This window comes from Schistocerca piceifrons, chromosome 9 (assembly GCF_021461385.2).
Source record: "Schistocerca piceifrons isolate TAMUIC-IGC-003096 chromosome 9, iqSchPice1.1, whole genome shotgun sequence".
NCBI classification, from domain to species: domain Eukaryota; kingdom Metazoa; phylum Arthropoda; class Insecta; order Orthoptera; family Acrididae; genus Schistocerca; species Schistocerca piceifrons.
The window spans coordinates 101523877-101547621 of NC_060146.1; the positions used below are offsets into that span (position 1 = coordinate 101523877).

At 42.5% G+C, this 23745-nt stretch overlaps 1 protein-coding gene and 2 non-coding genes across 5 annotated transcripts in view; all 3 read left to right on the forward strand.

Annotated features, from left to right (window-relative positions):
• Positions 1-1960: 1960 nt before the first annotated feature.
• Positions 1961-2100, forward strand: LOC124717538. Its single transcript, XR_007005797.1, has one exon. It is a non-coding gene; the product is annotated as a U4 spliceosomal RNA (small nuclear RNA).
• A 2221-nt stretch (positions 2101-4321) lies between these two features.
• LOC124717539 lies at positions 4322-4461 on the forward strand. Its single transcript, XR_007005798.1, has one exon. It is a non-coding gene; the product is annotated as a U4 spliceosomal RNA (small nuclear RNA).
• Positions 4462-7834: 3373 nt separating this feature from the next.
• Positions 7835-23745, forward strand: part of LOC124717139 — a 149280-nt gene continuing 133369 nt past the window's right edge. For 2 of the 3 annotated variants that reach the window (XM_047243885.1, XM_047243886.1), the window contains exon 1: positions 7835-9766. In XM_047243885.1, coding sequence (XP_047099841.1) covers positions 8263-9766 — 1504 coding nt within the window. In that variant the 5' untranslated portion in view covers positions 7835-8262. Of the gene's footprint in view, positions 9846-23745 lie in introns of all 3 variants that reach the window. The other variant, XM_047243887.1, reaches the window with a different exon arrangement.

A 23745-nucleotide genomic window follows, 5' to 3' on the forward strand; every position in this document is an offset into this window, starting at 1 on the left:
ACTCAAGTGCAATGTTTACTGATGTATGTTGTGTTTAGCTATTTTCTGCCAGAAATTATTGAAGGAGACTAGGGCAGTACACTGAGTGTTGATGAAAGTGTGGGAGGTTAACTCGTTTATATATCAGTGCCGGCATTGTACTTTCGTTGTTTTCTTGTGTTGGTCATTAGATACATGTTTGATCTTTTATGAATATGGCTGTGTGTACAGGTCGATAATTAGCACTGATGACTGTGGAATTGCTGTTGATAGCAGTAGGAAATGAATTTGTTTACACGTTTAAGGTGACTGATGTGTATGCACAGTCACATAGATGACAGAGTCTTGCCTGATGTGTGCTACACCTCACAGGTGTAACTGTAATGTCATGCAAGAGTTTGGCTCACTTTGAGAATACATACATTTCCTGTAGTGTGCAGAGCAGATGGATTGACAGAAGAGTTAGTGCTAGTAAGTGGTTGGATAGCAGCAAATGCAGTCTGTGGTGTTGAGTGTGGTATTGTGATTGCATATGTAGCATACTTGTTTCAGCTGCAGGCTACAGGTAGGGCATGTTTCTCATGCAGTGCAGAATTTGGTCCACTCAAGGCATGATGTTTTCATTTCCATCAGTGCAATTCGTGTGTCTGTCGTAGTATTCCTTGGACTGTGGATTTGCTGTTCATGTGTGACAGAGGCTTTAGTGTAATAGTTGGTGCTTATTTATGGTCCGTTTTGCCATGAGAATGTATGTTACACCGTGTGGCATACTGAAAAGAAAGGTCTCACATTGTCTTGTGGGGTAGGATTAGTATCCATGATACTGAATATAAACCAATGTAAGCATTAAAAAATGCAGGGGTATAAAAGGCATTGGTGAGAATTCTAGCAGAAGCCATACATTTTTTATGATCAAGGGCAGTTGGCTTCTGATGGCACCTTTTTTTCTGCATCTCACCGTTTGTGGGTGTGACTGTTCCCTGTATGTAAGGTGGGCAAAATTAGCTGCCCACTATATTACAAGGTGGGTGCCATAGAAAAATGTCTCGTATTGTTTGTATCTGTTATAGGTGGTTGGCACTGAAGATTCCTTTTTAGCACACAATCGCATATTTTCATTTTTGTCATGCAATATGCAAGATTGGGTCAATGAGACAAGAGGCAGGGTAGGGAGCCAGATAGTTCTTTATGATTTTTTTTTTTTTTTTTGGAAAGATCAATCAACGGTAGATGAGCCCAAGACTTAATTTTTCTGCGGGTGTATTTGGCACCATATGGAAGAAGCTTGTATGTTTAATGCTACATTATATGTTCCCATAATTATGAAGCATTGCACTGACTGAAGAGGGTGCTTAACTAGCGAGGCGACACATTTCAATGACTTAAGCGAATTTGTAAATGGCATTTCATTGTGGTTGCGAGGTGTCTGATCCCTAAGACCAAGTTTTCATCTGTGAACAGCCATCAGTCTTTCGGCAAGAAACGGGAAAAATTTCATATAAGAGCGAAATACACGACACACCCTATTGCTTAGGAATGTGAAGTTTATTAAGTTGTCAGTTTGCTTGGTATCCAATATTAGCCAGCAGTCGTAAAGTAAGAAAATGGAAGCAGAAATTGTAGTGGGGGTAGCTGTGTTTACTAGATGAGGTAGTACCACTTTTGTCAGTGTGGGGCTAAGAGAAGCGAGCGCGCAGAAGCGCCCCTGTCGGCCAGCGGGAGAACTACTGTGCAGTTTACAGCGCCAAGATGGCGGAAGGTAGCTAGGCAAGGAAGGATTATACAGAAGGAGCGAAAAACAAACAGTTAGCGTCTGGGGACTGTGTGTTTCATATGTCTGCGTGTGTATTTCTGTATTTGTGTGCAGCAGGCGACTTGTGCAGTGTTGGGAGATACTGATAGATGAGAAGTGATATGAGTACCCATAGGTGGTTGCGTCAGGCGTCAGGTATAAATAGTAGCTCTAGGTGCAAGGTTGTTTACCTTTGCGCAGTGGCAATATCGTAACCAGTGAAGTGTAACTGAGGTGCGATTATTGCTAGTTGAAAACTTTTACCAATACCCCGCCATAGAGATGTGAAATACCACCTCTGTGGCAATTCTTAGTAACTCCTAAGGGAGTGTGAGTCTAATGTAAACAATGTTTGAAGGTGTGTTTGTCTGTAAACTCGGTCTGCAGTTGTGTAAGAGTTTGGCTGATGGTTGTGAGGGACAATGCACACCAGATAGGCTGTGTTCCCTCAGGGATTGTATACAGTGTTTGGAAGCTAGTGAAAAACATTCTCGAATTGGGTAAGCTGTTGTGCAAGTGCTAGTGTGAATCCCTACACCGTTTGTGGACCACTGAAGTGCTGTTGTGTCTAGAGGGATGCAAGTGGTACTCAAGTGCAATGTTTACTGATGTATGTTGTGTTTAGCTATTTTCTGCCAGAAATTATTGAAGGAGACTAGGGCAGTACACTGAGTGTTGATGAAAGTGTGGGAGGTTAACTCGTTTATATATCAGTGCCGGCATTGTACTTTCGTTGTTTTGTCTTGTGTTGGTCATTAGATACATGTTTGATCTTTTATGAATATGGCTGTGTGTACAGGTCGATAATTAGCACTGATGACTGTGGAATTGCTGTTGATAGCAGTAGGAAATGAATTTGTTTACACGTTTAAGGTGACTGATGTGTATGCACAGTCACATAGATGACAGTCTTGCCTGATGTGTGCTACACCTCACAGGTGTAACTGTAATGTCATGCAAGAGTTTGGCTCACTTTGAGAATACATACATTTCCTGTAGTGTGCAGAGCAGATGGATTGACAGAAGAGTTAGTGCTAGTAAGTGGTTGGATAGCAGCAAATGCAGTCTGTGGTGTTGAGTGTGGTATTGTGATTGCATATGTAGCATACTTGTTTCAGCTGCAGGCTACAGGTAGGGCATGTTTCTCATGCAGTGCAGAATTTGGTCTACTCAAGGCATGATGTTTTCATTTCCATCAGTGCAATTCGTGTGTCTGTCGTAGTATTCCTTGGACTGTGGATTTGCTGTTCATGTGTGACAGAGGCTTTAGTGTAATAGTTGGTGCTTATTTATGGTCCGTTTTGCCATGAGAATGTATGTTACACCGTGTGGCATACTGAAAAGAAAGGTCTCACATTGTCTTGTGGGGTAGGATTAGTATCCATGATACTGAATATAAACCAATGTAAGCATTAAAAAATGCAGGGGTATAAAAGGCATTGGTGAGAATTCTAGCAGAAGCCATACATTTTTTATGATCAAGGGCAGTTGGCTTCTGATGGCACCTTTTTTTTCTGCATCTCACCGTTTGTGGGTGTGACTGTTCCCTGTATGTAAGGTGGGCAAAATTAGCTGCCCACTATATTACAAGGTGGGTGCCATAGAAAAATGTCTCGTATTGTTTGTATCTGTTATAGGTGGTTGGCACTGAAGATTCCTTTTTAGCACACAATCGCATATTTTCATTTTTGTCATGCAATATGCAAGATTGGGTCAATGAGACAAGAGGCAGGGTAGGGAGCCAGATAGTTCTTTATGATTTTTTTTTTTTTTTTTTTGGAAAGATCAATCAACGGTAGATGAGCCCAAGACTTAATTTTTCTGCGGGTGTATTTGGCACCATATGGAAGAAGCTTGTATGTTTAATGCTACATTATATGTTCCCATAATTATGAAGCATTGCACTGACTGAAGAGGGTGCTTAACTAGCGAGGCGACACATTTCAATGACTTAAGCGAATTTGTAAATGGCATTTCATTGTGGTTGCGAGGTGTCTGATCCCTGAGACCAAGTTTTCATCTGTGAACAGCCATCAGTCTTTCGGCAAGAAACGGGAAAAATTTCATATAAGAGCGAAATACACGACACACCCTATTGCTTAGGAATGTGAAGTTTATTAAGTTGTCAGTTTGCTTGGTATCCAATATTAGCCAGCAGTCGTAAAGTAAGAAAATGGAAGCAGAAATTGTAGTGGGGGTAGCTGTGTTTACTAGATGAGGTAGTACCACTTTTGTCAGTGTGGGGCTAAGAGAAGCGAGCGCGCAGAAGCGCCCCTGTCGGCCAGCGGGAGAACTACTGTGCAGTTTACAGCGCCAAGATGGCGGAAGGTAGCTAGGCAAGGAAGGATTATACAGAAGGAGCGAAAAACAAACAGTTAGCGTCTGGGGACTGTGTGTTTCATATGTCTGCGTGTGTATTTCTGTATTTGTGTGCAGCAGGCGACTTGTGCAGTGTTGGGAGATACTGATAGATGAGAAGTGATATGAGTACCCATAGGTGGTTGCGTCAGGCGTCAGGTATAAATAGTAGCTCTAGGTGCAAGGTTGTTTACCTTTGCGCAGTGGCAATATCGTAACCAGTGAAGTGTAACTGAGGTGCGATTATTGCTAGTTGAAAACTTTTACCAATACCCCGCCATAGAGATGTGAAATACCACCTCTGTGGCAATTCTTAGTAACTCCTAAGGGAGTGTGAGTCTAATGTAAACAATGTTTGAAGGTGTGTTTGTCTGTAAACTCGGTCTGCAGTTGTGTAAGAGTTTGGCTGATGGTTGTGAGGGACAATGCACACCAGATAGGCTGTGTTCCCTCAGGGATTGTATACAGTGTTTGGAAGCTAGTGAAAAACATTCTCGAATTGGGTAAGCTGTTGTGCAAGTGCTAGTGTGAATCCCTACACCGTTTGTGGACCACTGAAGTGCTGTTGTGTCTAGAGGGATGCAAGTGGTACTCAAGTGCAATGTTTACTGATGTATGTTGTGTTTAGCTATTTTCTGCCAGAAATTATTGAAGGAGACTAGGGCAGTAAACTGAGTGTTGATGAAAGTGTGGGAGGTTAACTCGTTTATATATCAGTGCCGGCATTGTACTTTCATTGTTTTGTCTTGTGTTGGTCATTAGATACATGTTTGATCTTTTATGAATATGGCTGTGTGTACAGGTCGATAATTAGCACTGATGACTGTGGAATTGCTGTTGATAGCAGTAGGAAATGAATTTGTTTACACGTTTAAGGTGACTGATGTGTATGCACAGTCACATAGATGACAGAGTCTTGCCTGATGTGTGCTACACCTCACAGGTGTAACTGTAATGTCATGCAAGAGTTTGGCTCACTTTGAGAATACATACATTTCCTGTAGTGTGCAGAGCAGATGGATTGACAGAAGAGTTAGTGCTAGTAAGTGGTTGGATAGCAGCAAATGCAGTCTGTGGTGTTGAGTGTGGTATTGTGATTGCATATGTAGCATACTTGTTTCAGCTGCAGGCTACAGGTAGGGCATGTTTCTCATGCAGTGCAGAATTTGGTCTACTCAAGGCATGATGTTTTCATTTCCATCAGTGCAATTCGTGTGTCTGTCGTAGTATTCCTTGGACTGTGGATTTGCTGTTCATGTGTGACAGAGGCTTTAGTGTAATAGTTGGTGCTTATTTATGGTCCGTTTTGCCATGAGAATGTATGTTACACCGTGTGGCATACTGAAAAGGAAGGTCTCACATTGTCTTGTGGGGTAGGATTAGTATCCATGATACTGAATATAAACCAACGTAAGCATTAAAAAATGCAGGGGTATAAAAGGCATTGGTGAGAATTCTAGCAGAAGCCATACATTTTTTATGATCAAGGGCAGTTGGCTTCTGATGGCACCTTTTTTTCTGCATCTCACCGTTTGTGGGTGTGACTGTTCCCTGTATGTAAGGTGGGCAAAATTAGCTGCCCACTATATTACAAGGTGGGTGCCATAGAAAAATGTCTCGTATTGTTTGTATCTGTTATAGGTGGTTGGCACTGAAGATTCCTTTTTAGCACACAATCACATATTTTCATTTTTGTCATGCAATATGCAAGATTGGGTCAATGAGACAAGAGGCAGGGTAGGGAGCCGGATAGTTCTTTATTATTTTTTTTTTTTTTTTTTTTTTTTTTGAAAGAACAATCAACGGTAGATGAGCCCAAGACTTAATTTTTCTGCGGGTGTATTTGGCACCATATGGAAGAAGCTTGTATGTTTAATGCTACATTATATGTTCCCATAATTATGAAGCATTGCACTGACTGAAGAGGGTGCTTAACTAGCGAGGCGACACATTTCAATGACTTAAGCGAATTTGTAAATGGCATTTCATTGTGGTTGCAAGGTGTCTGATCCCTAAGACCAAGTTTTCATCTGTGAACAGCCATCAGTCTTTCGGCAAGAAACGGGAAAAATTTCATATAAGAGCGAAATACACGACACACCCTATTGCTTAGGAATGTGAAGTTTATTAAGTTGTCAGTTTGCTTGGTATCCAATATTAGCCAGCAGTCGTAAAGTAAGAAAATGGAAGCAGAAATTGTAGTGGGGGTAGCTGTGTTTACTAGATGGGGGACTAAGCGAAACGAGCGCGCAGAAGCGCCCCTGTCGGCCAGCAGGAGAACTACTGTGTAGTTTACAGCGTCTAGATGGCGGAAAGTAGTTGTGCAAGGAATGATTAGACAGAAGGAGCAGATAACATAAAGTTAGCGTCTGTGGACTGTATATTTCATATGTTTGCGTGTCTATTTCTGTATTTGCGCCCAGCAGTGGCTTGTGCATTGTACGGTGATATTGATTGATAGGAATTGTTGTGAGCACCTGTAGTTGTTTGGGCCAAATGCCAGGTATAAATTAGAGCATCAGTGCTATGAGAGTATACTTACACCATTTTTAGACCACTGAACTGTTGCACTGTGTAGTGGCAATTTCTCCTTCATAGCATGCAAGTGATACTCATGTGCATTGTTAATTGATGTATGTCGTGTAGCCGAATTTCTGCCATATAGTATTGAAGGAGTGTAGGATAGTACTCTGAGTGTTAATGAATGTGAAGGAGGCAGGTGTTGTAGTTAACTCATTTAGATAGCTCTGCCATGATTGTACTGTGGTTGTGTTGATTATTAGATACATGTTAGATCCATTTTGAACATGGCTGCTGTTGATAGTAATAGACAATGAGTTTATTGACACTTTTAAAGTGCCTGATGTGTTAGGGCAGTCACATAGAGGACCATCTTGCCTGGTGTGTGTTACACCCTACAGGTGGAACTGTAATGTTATGCAGTACTTTGGCTCAGTTTGAGAATACATACATGTACTGTAGTGTGCAGAGCAGAGGGATTGAGAAAAATGTTAGTGCTACTAGGTGGTTGGATGGTAGACAATGCAGTCACTTATGTTGAGGTTTTAAAATCTGAGCGTAGCATATTTGTTTCAGTTATAGGCAGAGATTCTTTCTCATGCAGTGGCCGCATTGCATCTGCTGTAGAACTTGTTTGATTCCAGCAATAGCATTTGCATTTTAGCTATGTGAATGGTATGTCTTTTGTGCTAGTCCCTGAGCTGTAATTTTCTGTGCATATGTGATTGAAAATTTAGTGGGACAACTGCAGTTTACCATTATGCATTATGATGAACCATTGTGTTCTCAAAATGTATGTTACACCATTTGGCTTATGAAAAAATAGCCCCTTTACCTGCAGGATAAATTGTGATTGCATTCCAGTTCTTTAGCTGTACTGCCTTTTGGCATTAGACACCGGATCTTGAGTACTTTTTCTTCATGTAGTCTGGATAAATTAATTTTGGTTAGTTAATGAGTATGACAACCGGAAATAGTCACTCATAATAGGAAGAAAGTTATTGACTTTTAAATTGTTATGACGTATATAAAGCATAAATTAATGATATTTTGACATTTTCTTTTGTTGCAGGACTGATGATGTTTTCTACGCTTCAGGAAGAAGTGCAACTCCAGGCAGGATCCAAGGAACTTCCTTGATTAAGTCACATCTAACAAACACTGAACAAGTAATGTTTAATCCAACAGTACAGTATGACCCGCAAGTACAAAATAATCGTGTCAGTCTTTATAAGACTGTACAGGAGAAACATGATTTCGAGCAAGGAACACAGCATCATGTGCCAGGCCATAACCTTCATAGGATTAGACCACTTATAGCTCATATTTTGCAAACAACGAAGCCACCATCGCGGCATAGTGGAAGTAGCGTTTCACTTAACAACTATATCACAACGAAATCAACTTTGAAAAGTCCCTTGTTTTCTTCATCTGCGACTGCTACTGAATCTACCTTACAAGTAATAGATCATGTAGTGAATCAACATTCTACTAACACTGCAAGTGTAGGATCTGCTACGCCTAACAGTCCCTTGAATGGGGAAAGGGAGAGTATTCTCAGTACTCCGGTACCTCATGTACCGTCAAATGAAGAACAGTCCCGAGACACAGCTATGGGAGAAGTTTCTCTTGCTAATAGTAAAGAGAATTTATCTTCTGGTACTAGATCATTATGTTGCAATAACTTATCACATTCAAGCGCTTCAGAAAGACCTAATCAAAAACATCAAGTTCTGTCTGAGGAGGATCTGAGTCAGAGTGCTGTAGGAAGCAATAAGCAGTTGCAGGGGATTTATACATCAGTTACAGATGTATCAATTACAAACATTAGTTATCCCAGCAAACAAGGTTCTTATACTTTCTTACTCTCATCGAAAAGTGCAAAACACCAGGATACAAACAAAGAAAAATTCACAACTGAAATTCAGGAAAGACAGAATGATAATGCTGGAATAAAATCTGCCAATGTTGGAATTAGTATGACCAGTCTTACCATCAGCCAAAACGACAGTGTGGATAACGTGTTTGACAATAGCGACAGGTCATTGCCTTTGCATGATGTGTCTAAAGTATATGTTACTTTGTCATCCAATCCTCATCCCACAGAGGAAGCATTATTCTTTGATGGTGACAGTGAATATGCACCAACACCTTTGGCTTTGCCGCTATTTGGCCTCGAAACAAGTTGGAGTGACAGTGATCGGGCAGAATATGTGAGGCGCTCAGTAGAGTCTTTCTTGCCTAATGACTTATCTCCCGTGAAAAATGTACATGAAGATCTTATTGATGAAGGCAACAAGGCTGTAGTGGCCAGTCAGAAAAATCCAGACAGCTATATACATTTCCAGGAAGGTGATGGAAATTATGAGGCAGTGAAATCAAAAACAGTCATGCTCCTTCCTGAGAGACATATTGGTGGTTATGAGAAAGGGTATGCTATAAACAGCACACCTACCTTGAGTTCTGAGAAATCACCAGAAAGCAGTCAAAGACTTGAAGATGTCAGTGCAAGAAAACGTAATGCACATATGCTCCTCAGCTATAATGGTAGTTCCTCTGTTTCAGAAGTTCCATTCCAGAGGGATGTAGGTGGAAATCTCAGAGAATTTAATACTGGAAGGCTCGAACGCGCCGTTGACAGGATAGACAGTTCAAAAGCAAAAATTGTCAGTCACTTTGGAGCTGTAACAGAAGATAACATGCAAGACAGAAGTGGCATAGTCGATGAAATTGGATCCAGAAAGATTAATGCCATAGGTAGGAATGGAACAAGCACATCATCAGCCTATTACAACTACAGAGGTGGCGTGAAAGATGAACAAAATGTGAGGACTGATAAATTCGGTCATTCTATACCTCTGGAATCAGTTGGCGAGCCAAGTATTGTTGACAGGAAAAGCTCTGAGATTGGTAGCACCACCACTGAAGAAGTGAGCGCCAGGAGAATGGCTGCTGGAGATAAAGCAGAGCCATCTAGCCTGCTGGAGGTAGAGCACATGTGTCGTGCCTGCTCACAGGTGTGCCACCACACGACTGCCGAAATAGGGAGTGCGGGCAGAGTGCGCTGTGGCTGTTTCCGCGGCTACACTGTCGCTTCAGATTGGCAGCACTGTGCCGGTAAGGTGCTGACGAAGAGACCTGCATGCTGCATGGGATAGCCCTGAGCGCATGTTGGCAGCGTATATTGACTACCCCGGTGAGTAGAGTACTGTTAGTGTTTACAAATTACAAGCATGCTTGGGATTAACAAGTGCAGCCACCTGTAAATGGTGAACTGTTAGAGAAGTGTGCAGTTTAGTAATATTCTTACTGAATCTATTTTTGGATTTCTCAATTCTTGCACAGTGTACCTACTGTTCTTATATAACCTTCTTTTTAGTTCCAAATGATTTGCAGCTTTTTGTTTGACATTGTAGTGTTGATGAATGTTCCCACGTTCTATCGTGAAATCTTATGTGTATATTGATGTCAATGATAAATATTCTATTGACAATTATATTACTGTTTAGAAATATGGCGGAACTTATTACCTATTTAACTTGCTTGAGGGGAAAGTATGCCCAACGGAAATGTAATCCAACCACCCCTCTGTTGCAGTCATAAGCTTTTGCGTTTGTAAATCACAATAGAAATATTTGGGAGCAGTCAACAACAATAAAATTAACCATATCTCTAAAACATATAAAGCGTTCACACATTATTAACATATATTTTTATATAAACATAGCAGGGGCTAAGTATAATATCAGGGTTTTTCTTAATCTAAAGCACTGAATCCACATTTTACACGCATACAAAGTGAGCAAACATTTTACAATGAGTGTAGTAACCTGTGTACTGTTGGCTGTAGCATTCATCTTCACTGCTATTGCTTATGCTTGCTTACTGCGTCTAACGAAAAAATGGCTTAGTGTAATATCTAGATAACTTCTCTTGCGCTATTCAAATTATTCTGGAATTTGCAGACCATTACAGGAGAAAAGAGTGGAAAGAAATACAAACCTCAGAATAAAGCTTCTGCTATATCAATCCCATCAAGAGGGATGCACAGATTGCCAGTCGTAAATAAAACCTCAGATAATGTGACACACGAGAGTAGCAATTCCTAGCACTTCAGGAAGTACACACTGTTCTTCTCAGACCTGTTCCCACAGCTGCATTCATTGTTGCCGTCCACACACCACCTTCTTCTGGGTGGTTTTTGCCTTCCTTCAAGCCACTTTCCCTAAACTTCCTTGCAAGATGATCATAGTTCAGTTACAATGAAATAAACTTAATAATAATTACTTTAAAATAATGGAATGTAAGTCTAACTATGACCTGAAACATGAAGTTAATGTTACGCATATTAGGCCTATGTCATTCTTGTGTTATGCAATACAAGTTATCTGATAGTCAGTTACACAGCTTTTGCTTGCTTTTCAGCCTTAATACCATTTGCCCAATATATAGGGGCAATTTATTAAACAACCTTAAGAGCATCTACTTCTCAAGTTTAAAATTCTTACTAGCATATGCCTTGAGGTGTCTTAGCTCTTAGCTCTGGTGTACTGGTTGTGAGTTTCATGCTTGGCAGAACATTCAGAAACGCCGTTCCTGACACTGAGTTCACATATTTGTAGATACAAAATTGATAGCACTCGTTAAGTCTCAGTTTGAGAGGATGACTAATTGTTATTCTTGGTATGTGGTAGGCATAAGGAATGCACGACTAGAATAGTCTGAAATACTTCACACAGAGGAAGCGACCATAAACCAGACCCGTTTCTGTGCAAGTAGGGGATCTTTCTGCGGATCGTCCGAATTAAAAATGTAATGGTGTCGATGGAAAGAGGTTTGCTCATTTAATAATCTAAGAGTACCGTGATAACACATCTAGGATTTGTTTTGGTGATTTTATTTTGTATCTTATCTGTGACGTTATTTTAATGTCGTTTCTAAATGAAAGATTTCAAATTTATGCTATTTCTTCCTCTCAGGTTTCCTGTTGCCCTGTTTTCATATTCACATAAAGCGCCGTGCCTAAGACGGACAGATTCAGAAATATTTACTTCACTTTCATATCAATATTTTGTTCATCTGTCTGTCACATTGCTGTTGATATGGTTAAGAGTTCACAGTAGTACACTTTGACCGCAAATTACTGTAGGTGAATGAAGTCACATCGTGACCGCAATTAACTCCAAATTCGAAAGCAGGGTCGTCGATTAAGTACAACACTTATTACTGAAAGGACATTTACAGGGCGTTTATAAATGAATATCGGGGTTTTAACGCTTTATAATATTTATTACATTAAAATTACAGTTATAAATGATGTGTCAAATGAAAGAGCAACTCAAATAGTTTCACCAAGAGGCTTATAAATGTTCAATGTGGGCACCATTTGTCACATGGCACACATCAAGTGACTCTTGCCAAACGTTGACAACTGTGTCTTCAGTGATTGTACGAGCAACAGCTGCTTCAGTCTGGTTTCTTAATTCAGGGAGGTCCGCTGGTAGCGGAGGCACGTACACACGATACTTGATGAAGCTCCAAAGGAAAAAATCGATGGCGTTAGGTCGGATGAACGTAGAGGTCATGCAAAGCAAGTCCTGTCATTGGGCCCCTTGCGGCGTATTTAGTGTTTGGGAAGAACTCGGCTATAGACTTGATGTGTGCCGTGTGACAAATGGTGCTCACATTGAACATTTATAAGGCTCTTGATAAAAATTTTTGAGTTGCTCTTTCATTTGACATACACTCCTGGAAATTGAAATAAGAACACCGTGAATTCATTGTCCCAGGAAGGGGAAACTTTATTGACACATTCCTGGGGTCAGATACATCACATGATCACACTGACAGAACCACAGGCACATAGACACAGGCAACAGAGCATGCACAATGTCGGCACTAGTACAGTGTATATCCACCTTTAGCAGCAATGCAGGCTGCTATTCTCCCATGGAGACGATCGTAGAGATGCTGGATGTAGTCCTGTGGAACGGCTTGCCATGCCATTTCCACCTGGCGCCTCAGTTGGACCAGCGTTCGTGCTGGACGTGCAGACCGCGTGAGACGACGCTTCATCCAGTCCCAAACATGTTCAATGGGGGACAGATCCGGAGATCTTGCTGGCCAGGGTAGTTGACTTTTAGAGCACGTTGGGTGGCACGGGATACATGCGGACGTGCGTTGTCCTGTTGGAACAGCAAGTTCCCTTGCCGGTCTAGGAATGGTAGAACGATGGGTTCGATTACGGTTTGGATGTACCGTGCACTATTCAGTGTCCCCTCGACGATCACCAGTGGTGTACGGCCAGTGTAGGAGATCGCTCCCCACACCATGATGCCGGGTGTTGGCCCTGTGTGCCTCGGTCGTATGCAGTCCTGATTGTGGCGCTCGCCTGCACGGCGCCAAACACGCATACGACCATCATTGGCACCAAGGCAGAAGCGATTCTCATCGCTGAAGATGACACGTCTCCATTCGTCCCTCCATTCACGCCTGTCGCGACACCACTGGAGGCGGGCTGCACGATGTTTGGGCGTGAGCGGAAGACGGCCTAACGGTGTGCGGGACCGTAGCCCAGCTTCATGGAGACGGTTGCGAATGGTCCTCGCCGATACCCCAGGAGCAACAGTGTCCCTAATTTGATGGGAAGTGGCGGTGCGGTCCCCTACGGCACTGCGTAGGATCCTAAGGTCTTGGCGTGCATCCGTGCGTCGCTGCGGTCCGGTCCCAGGTCGACGGGCACGTGCACCTTCCGCCAACCACTGGCGACAACATCGATGTACTGTGGAGACCTCACGCCCCACGTGTTGAGCAATTCGGCGGTACGTCCACCCGGCCTCCCGCATGCCCACTATACGCCCTCGCTCAAAGTCCGTCAACTGCACATACGGTTCACGTCCACGCTGTCGTGGCATGCTACCAGTGTTAAAGACTGCGATGGAGCTCCGTATGCCACGGCAAACTGGCTGACACTGACGGCGGCGGTGCATAAATGCTGCGCAGCTAGCGCCATTCGACGGCCAACACCGCGGTTCCTGGTGTGTCCGCTGTGCCGTGCGTGTGATCATTGCTTGTACAGCCCTCTCGCAGTGTCCGGAGCAAGTATGGTGGGTCTGACACACCGGTGTCAATGTGTTCTTTTTTCCATTTCCAGGAGTGTATCATTTATAACTGTAATTTTAATGTAATAAATATTACAAAGCGTTAAAAACCCGATATTCATTTATAAACACCCTGTATTAGGGACACCAACGTACTGACAGAACATTAGAGCTTTCTGGAAGGAGAGAGCTGCTGTTTATACAGATACTGAATATTACAGAATATGCAAGCAGCACAGACATATGAAGTTTCGAAAACCTTCCGGAAACGATAAATAATAAATAACTACTGACAGCTCGCCAGCCAGCGACGCACGCTGCTACACCACACTGCAGGCAGTGAAGCTTGCAGCACTGGGTCATCTCCTGGAGAAAAAGTTCTCATTCCTACATCTACATCTACGTGACTACTCTGCTATTCACAATAAAGTGCCTAGCAGAGGGTTCAATGGACCACCTTCAAGCTGTCTCTCTACCGTTCCACTCTCGATCGGCACGCGGGAAAAGCGAGCACTTAAATTTTTCAGTGCGATCCCTGATTTCTCTTATTTTATCGTGATGATCATTTCTCCCTATGTAGTGGGGGGAAACAGAATGTTTTTGCAATCGGAGGAGAAAACTGGTGATTGAAATTTTATGAGAAGATCCCATCACAACAAAAAAACACCTTTGTTTCAATGATTGCCACTCCAATTCATCTATCATGTCTGTGACACTATCTCCCCTATTTCGCGATAATACAAATCGAGTTGCCCTTCTCTGTACTTTTTCGATGGCATCCGTCAGTCCCACCTGATGCGGATCCCACACCGCACAGCAGTACTCCAGAATAGAGCGGACAAGCGTGGTGTAAGCAGTCTCTTTAGTAGACCTGTTGCACCTTCTAAGTGTTCTGTCAATGAATCGCAGTCTTTGGTTTGCTCTATCCAAAATATTATCTATGTGATCGTTCCAATTTAGGTTATTTGTAATTGTAATCCCTAAGTTGTTGCTGTTGTTGTTGTTGTTGTGGTCTTCAGTCCTGAGACTGGTTTGATGCAGCTCTCCATGCTACTCTATACTGTGCAAGCTTTTTCATCTCCCAGTACCTACTGCAACCTACATCCTTCTGAATCTGCTTAGTGTATTCATCTCTTGGTCTCCCTCTACGATTTTTACCCTCCACGCTGCCCTCCAATACTAAATTGGTGATCCCTTGATGCCTCAGAACATGTCCTACCAACCAATCCCTTCTTCTGGTCAAGTTGTGCCACAAACTTCTCTTCTCCCCAATCCTATTCAATACTTCCTCATTAGTTATGTGATCTACCCATCTAATCTTCAGCATTCTTCTGTAGCACCACATTTCGAAAGCTTTATTCTCTTCTTGTCCAAACTATTTATCGTCCATGTTTCACTTCCATACATGGCTACACTCCATACGAATACTTTCAGAAATGACTTCCTGACACTTAAATCAATACTGGATGTTAACAAAAATCCCCAAGTATTTAATTGAATTTACAGCCTTCAGCTTCAGATTTGTGTGGTGTGACGTATCGCGTAATCTAAATTTAGCTGATTTCTTTTAGTACTCATGTGAATAACTTTAAAGTTTTCCTTATTCAGGGTCAATAGCCACTTTTTGCACCATACAGATATCTTATCTAAATCATTTTGCAAGTCGTTTTGATTATCTGATGACTTTACAAGACGTTAAATGACAGCATCATCTGCAAACAATCTAAGACGGCTACTCAGATTGTCTCCTATGTCGTTAATATAGATCAGGAATAATAGAGGGCCTATAACACTTCCTTGGGGAACGCCGGATGTTACTTCTGTTTTACTCGATGACTTTCCGTCTATTACTACGAACTGTGACCTTTCTGACAGGAAGTCACGAATCCAGTCACACAACTGAGGCGATACTCCGTAGGCACGCAGTTTGGTTAGAAGACGCTTGTGAGGAACGGTGCCGAAAGCCTTCTGGAAATCCAATACTGTAGAATCAATTTGACATCCCCTGTCGATAGCACTTATTACTTCATGAGTATAGAGAACTAGTTGTGTTTTACAAGAACGATATTTTCTGAAACCGTGCTGACTATGTGTCAATAAATCGTTTTCTTCGAGGTACTTCATAATGTTCGAATACAGTTTATGTTCCAAAACCCTACTGCAAATCGACGTTAGTGACATAGGCCCCTAATTCAGCGGATTACTTCTTCTTTCCTTTTTGGGTATCGGTGTGACTTGAGCAATTTTCCAGTCTTTAGGTAAGGGTCTTTCTGTGAGCGAGTGGTTGTATATAATTGCTAAATATGGAGCTATTTTATCAGCATACTCTGAGAGGAACCGGACTGGTATACAATCTGGACCGGAGGCCTTGCCTTTATTAAGTGATTTAAGCTGCTTTTTTTTTACACCGAGGATATGCACTCCTATGTTTCTCATCTTGGCAGTTGTTCTTGATTGGCATTCAGGAATATTTACTTCGTATTCTTTGGTGAAGGAATTTCGGAAAACCGTGTTTAATAACTCTGCTTTAGTGGCACTGTCAGTAAATTCACCGTTGTTATCGCGCAGTGAAGGTATTGATTGCCGCTTGCCACTGGTGTGCTTTATGTATTACCAGAATCTCTTTGGGTTTTCCGCCAGATTTCGAGACAGAATTTCGTTGTGGAAATTATTAAAAGCATCTCGCATTGAAGTACGCGGCATATTTCGAACTTCTGTAAAACTTTGCCAATCTTTGGGATTTAGCGTTCGTTTAAATTTGGCATGATTTTTTTCGTTGCTTCTGCAACAACGATCTGACCCGTTTTGTGTACCATGGGGCTTCAGTACCATCACTTATTAATTTATTTGTTATATATCTCTCAATTTCTGTCGATACTATCTCTTTGAAGACATTCCACAACTTTTCGACGCTTACATGATCAGATCGGAAGGAGTGAAGACTGTCTCTTAAAAAGGCGTTAAGAGCATTTTTATAAGCATTGGAGATGAGTACAGCACCCTGGATCTAGGTCTTGTCAGTGGTCCTCTGTATGTCATCCCTGCCTGATCCACGCTACTCCCGTCTAAGCACCACGATAGTTCAGTAGGTCTTCAGCTTCCCATCGGCGACCTGCGCTTCAGGATTGTTGTAGGGCTTCATACAGAGGAAATGGTCGACTTCTCTGCCCTTTTGTCTTCTTGATCGACGGTATTAATACTCGATTTCGTATGTGGCGTCCAACAAGTGGAGAAGGATACGATACGACCCAAAGTAGCACTTTAGTACCTTTCCCGATAGTCTCACTTTCCAGACAGCGTAAAAATCCATACCTTACCACAGGATGTGTCTGGGGGTTGAACTGGAAAGAAACACTGAGGATCTGCTGAAACGTTTGAGTTCAGCTACTTATGCTATTATACTCATTGCAAATTTTGGCGATATACATCTGAGTAAATTAGCTTACCACGCCTATTTTCATTCTCTGCTTTCGTATGACATCATATTCTGGGGTAACTCAGCATTGAGTAAAAGAGTGTTCATTGCACAAAAGCGTGTAATCAGAATAATTGCTGGAGCTCATCCAAGATCATCCTGCAGAAACTTATTTAAAGAGCTAGAGATCTTCACTGTAGCCTCACAATATATACACTCCTGGAAATGGAAAAAAGAACACATTGACACCGGTGTGTCAGACCCATCATACTGGTTCCGGACACTGCGAGAGGGCTGTACAAGCAATGATCACACGCACGGCACAGCGGACACACCAGGAACCGCGGTGTTGGCCGTCGAATGGCGCTAGCTGCGCAGCATTTGTGCACCGCCGCCGTCAGTGTCAGCCAGTTTGCCGTGGCATACGGAGCTCCATCGCAGTCTTTAACACTGGTAGCACGCCACGACAGCGTGGACGTGAACCGTATGTGCAGTTGACGGACTTTGAGCGAGGGCGTATAGTGGGCATGCGGGAGGCCGGGTGGACGTACCGCCGAATTGCTCAACACGTGGGGCGTGAGGTCTCCACAGTACATCGATGTTGTCGCCAGTGGTCGGCGGAAGGTGCACGTGCCCGTCGACCTGGAACCGGACCGCAGCTACGCACGGATGCACGCCAAGACCGTAGGATCCTACGCAGTGCCGTAGGGGACCGCACCGCCACTTCCCAGCAAATTAGGGACACTGTTGCTCCTGGGGTATCGGCGAGGACCATTCGCAACCGTCTCCATGAAGCTGGGCTACGGTCCCGCACACCGTTAGGCCGTCTTCCGCTCACGCCCCAACATCGTGCAGCCCGCCTCCAGTGGTGTCGCGACAGGCGTGAATGGAGGGACGAATGGAGACGTGTCATCTTCAGCGATGAGAGTCGCTTCTGCCTTGGTGCCAATGATGGTCGTATGCGTGTTTGGCGCCGTGCAGGTGAGCGCCACAATCAGGACTGCATACGACCGAGGCACACAGGGCCAACACCCGGCATCATGGTGTGGGGAGCGATCTCCTACACTGGCCGTACACCACTGGTGATCGTCGAGGGGACACTGAATAGTGCACGGTACATCCAAACCGTCATCGAACCCATCGTTCTACCATTCCTAGACCGGCAAGGGAACTTGCTGTTCCAACAGGACAATGCACGTCCGCATGTATCCCGTGCCACCCAACGTGCTCTAGAAGGTGTAAGTCAACTACCCTGGCCAGCAAGATCTCCGGATCTGTCCCCCATTGAGCATGTTTGGGACTGGATGAAGCGTCGTCTCACGCGGTCTGCACGTCCAGCACGAACGCTGGTCCCACTGAGGCGCCAGGTGGAAATGGCATGGCAAGCCGTTCCACAGGACTACATCCAGCATCTCTACGATCGTCTCCATGGGAGAATAGCAGCCTGCACTGCTGCGAAAGGTGGATATACACTGTACTAGTGCCGACATTGTGCATGCTCTGTTGCCTGTGTCTATGTGCCTGTGGTTCTGTCAGTGTGATCATGTGATGTATCTGACCCCAGGAATGTGTCAATAAAGTTTCCCCTTCCTGGGACAATGAATTCACGGTGTTCTTATTTCAATTTCCGGGAGTGTATATTCACTTATGAAATTTGTTATTAACAATCCGAACGAATTCAAAAGTAATAGCAGTGTACATGGCTACAACACTAGGAGAAAGGATGATCTTCACTACACAAGGTTAAATCTAACTTTGGCTCAGAAGGGGGTAAATTATGCTGCCACAAAAGTCTTTGGGCACTTACCTAATAGCACGAAAAGTCTGTCAGGTAGCTATATAGCATTTAAAAGGAAATTAAAAGAATTTCTTAATGCCAACTCCTCCTACTCATTAGATGAATTTTTGGATGTAGTAAGTGGGTAATTTCCCCAACCCCCACAAAAAATTAAAAATATTAAGTGTCATGTAATATTTTGTGTAATGTAATATCTTGTATAGACACCTTTTATTACCTGACACGTTCCACATCATTACGAAGTGTCGTATTCATGATCTATGGAACAAGTACTAATCTAATCGAAATTGATCTGTGTTTGATGTTGTACTCTTTATCCGGCTGTACTGGGCCTGCACTCGAGCCAGCTGTCTTGCTTCTTCGGTTCTGGTGGTGAGCATATCTGCCAACGCCCTATTAAAGCTTTCTCTGAGGCCATTCGTCTATGGGTGGCAGGCAGTTGTCATTCTGTGCGTAATCTCACAACATGAAATTACCTCTTATACACATCTCGACTGGAAAACTTTGTTTGCGGATAGAAATCATCAGAGTGTCTGTTTCAAAATGACATTTCCTGCAAAGAACCTTGCAATTTCCGGATCTCTGACACTCAGTACAGTTTTGATGACAGTGTAGTGGGTGAGGTAGTCAGTGTAGACTATCGTTTTCCATTTGTCGACTTCTGGAACCACCACAAGAAGTTGTTTCCAGCGCTGCAGCAGACAGAGTTGACACCAGAAGCCTCAGAAGTAACTGCAGCATGTGCTTCCATCACTACAGTGGCTCAAATGGAGACCTGCTCAGTGGTACACGTGTCTGATTCTGTCTAAATTATCCTGCATACTACGTGACCAGATGTTGCGGTGTCATGGAAAAACTTCTGGATAGCTCGCTGTACATGGGCAGTCATTTCTACCCCATCCATCGTAGTTCCTCCTATACAGTGTTCTGTTTATTAATTCAATTACTCCTTTTGTTGGTTCCTCCTCCTTCAATGCTTCTATGGTTTTCAGCAATGCTATATCTTCCCTCTGTTCAGCGGCAATGTCATTTAATGCAGTGATGACTGAGATTTCCTCCACGCTGCTGTGTTGGACGAAATGCAGTTGGAGGGCAGTTAATGTCCTTGTGACTGCATCCATTTTCTTCTACCTCTTTGACGTCATACACCTGAAGCCTCAGTACCCAACCCGCCAGTCAGCCCAACGTATCCTTCAGGCTAGTCACCCACCTTAAGGAGTGGTGGCCCATCACAACAGTGAATGGTTCGCCAAATAAATGAAACCAGAACCTGTTGATGGTCCAAGCAATTGCGAGGCACCTTTCTCAGTTGTGCAGTAGTTCGCATTGGACTTGGAGAGTACCCTGGAGGAGTAAGCTACCACCTTTTGCAGCAGCTTTCTGAGTTTTTACTAGAACTGCACCTCTGACAGATGACCTGAAACTTGCCATGGACAGACAAGAAGCGACTATCATTTGCTTCTTATATTTCAGCAAAGCTGTCGACTGCGACATCTTACTAGCCAAACTTAGTGGCGTAAATTTCTCACCAAGTGCAGTGCAATGGTTTCGCTCATAAATGACGTCTCGTCAGCAACGTGTCCTGTCCGGGAATATAAAATCACAATGGCGGCAGGTGGTGTCAGGCGTTCCTCAAGGCTCAGTACTAGCTCCCATACTCTTCTCTCTGCACGTCAATGATGTGTCATCGGTTCTGACCTATTGCAAATATCATATGTCTGCTGATGACCTTCAGTTGCATCTAAGTGCGAAACCAAGCAGTCTTAAGAAAGCTACTGCAAATTTTAATACTGATCTCGATGCACTATCAAAATGGGAACAGGACATAGGACTAAGACTAAACCCATCTAAAACCCAAGCGGTACTTGTTGGTCACTCTAAGCTCATTAGCCCAAAACATCGGGAATCCGTACCATCACGTATCGTAAATGGAACAAATATTAACTTCTCTCCCTCAGCAAAGAGTTTGGGAGTAATAATAGATGAAAATCTAAGTTGGACAGAGCACGGAACTGCAGTGTGCAAAAAAGCATCAGCATCCCTTCATGTTCTACAAAAATATAAAAAACTCTTCCCTTTTGATCTGAAAAAGAAATTAGTACAAACGCTTATACTCCCAATCATTGACTACAGCGATATTATCCTACAAGGCCTCTCTCAGGAAAATTCGCGACGTCTAGAGCTGGTCATGAATGCCTGCGTCCGAAATATCTGTGACGTTCGACTTTTTGATCACATTTCACCAGCATATGAAAAATTGTCCTGGCTGCATGCAGACAAACGCAGAGATTTCCATACACTCTGTCTCATCTACTGCCTTATAAACGTACACTGTCACTCATATCTCTCCTCGTCCTTAACACTTATATCGGAACAACATGACAGAAACACCCGTTCCCATCATAATAAAATCCTCTCTGTTTCACTGCATCGCTCAGTCACCTTCTCCAAGTCCTTTACATTAGCAGGAACCCGACTCTGGAATAACCTCCCTCGTTATGTTAGAGAACTTAAAACATGTCCGGCTTAAAAAAAACAGTTAATGACGTATCTACTTACGCAACAGTAATGCCTTCCTCTGTACATGAATGCACTTCACCTCATTACTTCCCACTTTCCCCCTCCTTTAATCTCCCTTCCCCAAAACTCGCTATACTAGTAAACATCTACTTTACACACGAAGATGTTGTACATCTGCACAAATCTTCATTACTATTGCCAATTTTTCTCATGGTTATCATTATTATTTGATTTTTTACTGTTACTATTATCGCTTTTATCATAATTTGTATGTATAGCACCTGTTGTAAAATACTGCCAGCACTTACTTTATTAGGTCTTAGTCATTACTCTTTATTCATATTGTCACTAGAGTAATCTAATTTTCTTATTTAAAGTATTGTCACGATGTAACTCTTATGTGTGAAATGCTGCATGTGTGAAACACTGGTCCGATGTAAGAGAGGGCCTGACGGCCCCAATCTGATCAGGTTAAATAAATAAATAAATATTTCATAAGCATTAGTGTAGGTGTGAAGTTCTGTTTCAGCATTCTCGTCATACAGTCATAGGACTGAAAAAGCTGTTAATTCCTCCTTAAGGACAACTTGGTCCTTCTTGCAGCTCGTTCTAGGAATATTTGGGGCCACCCTGTAGTATTTCTTCCAATGTACATTGGTACAAAAATCCGTTAGGAATCACTGGTGGTACCAAGTGGCTGTAATTGAAGTGTAGCCACTCACAGATGTCCAGTGCAGGCTGCAATTATCGTATGGCAGCGAAATGTGGTATATATTCTAATGTGTTAACAATTTATTTTTTATTTATTTATTTATTTACGTACTGAATCTTTGTGGTACATATACCATACCTTAGATGTTGGACAAAATGATATTACATTAATATACTGTTACATTGGTGTATACATTACATTTATAAATTGTTACATTTTTATATTGCTATATTGTTACATTTTTATATTGTTACAACCAACTTATTTTTCAAGATACTGTGTTACTGAGTAAAAACAGTTTTCCAAGAGATATGATGTTACAGATTTTTTAAAGCTATGGATTTTGTTTATGGCCCAAAGAACCAATTTACGCTGGAACAAAATTAGTTCCAGTTTTGGCCATCAGGTGCTTTTGGCGCTGTACAGCATCTCATCGACGTCTCTGGTGCTCATATTCATAAAACTGTGTAAGCGGCAGATAATAACATCAACATTATGCTTTTCTCATTTATTTCGCCTTTCCTGTCCACATTCCACTCCTAACCCCTTACATGTGGAAACATTTCTGTAAGTCTTTTCTTGCATTCACATTCATAGCGCCAAATTTGCACCTGGTGGCCAAAATTTGAATTGGTTTTTTTCTGCATTAGCACATTAGCATATCTATTAAGTTTCACTGCCATACGATAATTACAGCGCACACTGGATCACTATGAGTAGGTGCACTTTGCTTATAACCACCTAGTTAATCCAAGAAAATTTTTATCGCAATACAAATGAACTGAGAAATCGGAAAATCTATGACACTCTGATTTTCTCTGGATCAGGACAGACTCCACAGCCATTAACTAGGTACCCTAAGATTTTTATTTCTTGTGCAACGAAGAGGCAATTTTTCGGATTCAGGTGGAAGTCTTTAGTTTGAACACACTTCAACATGGTTATCAGGCAGCTTAGATTTTTCTCAAAAGTCTTTGAAAAAGTGACAGTGTCACCCACAAAGCAAAACACATCATCTGTCTAAGGTGCTGAAGTAGGTTGTTCATCATACATTGAGTGGTGGCTGGGGCTTTACGTAGTCCAAATGACATAACTTTGAACTCATAGAGGCTGTCAGGATTTATGAAGGGAATCTTTCTCTGGTCAGCCTAGTCACTCTCAATTTGCCAGTACCGTGTCTCTATGTCCGTAGTTGAGGATTACATTGCTCCTTTAAAACAGTCTAGGGTATCATCAATGCGTGGCAATTGATAGACATCTTTCTTCATGATTTTTTCAGTCGTCAGTAGTCAATGCAAAAACGCCATGAGCCTATCTCTCTTCTTCACAAGGACCACAGAAGAGGAGCAAGTTCTTCCTATAGATTCAGGGATGTCATCTTGCAGCATCTTCTCCATTTCCTCCCTGATTATCTGTTGTTCAGCTGATGACACTCTATACAAGCACTGGACAATTGGTGGATAATCCCCAGTGTTGATACAACTATTGGCCAATTGGTGTGTGTTTTCTCCACTCTGAAATTGGAAGCATCCAAGAATTGTCATGGAATGG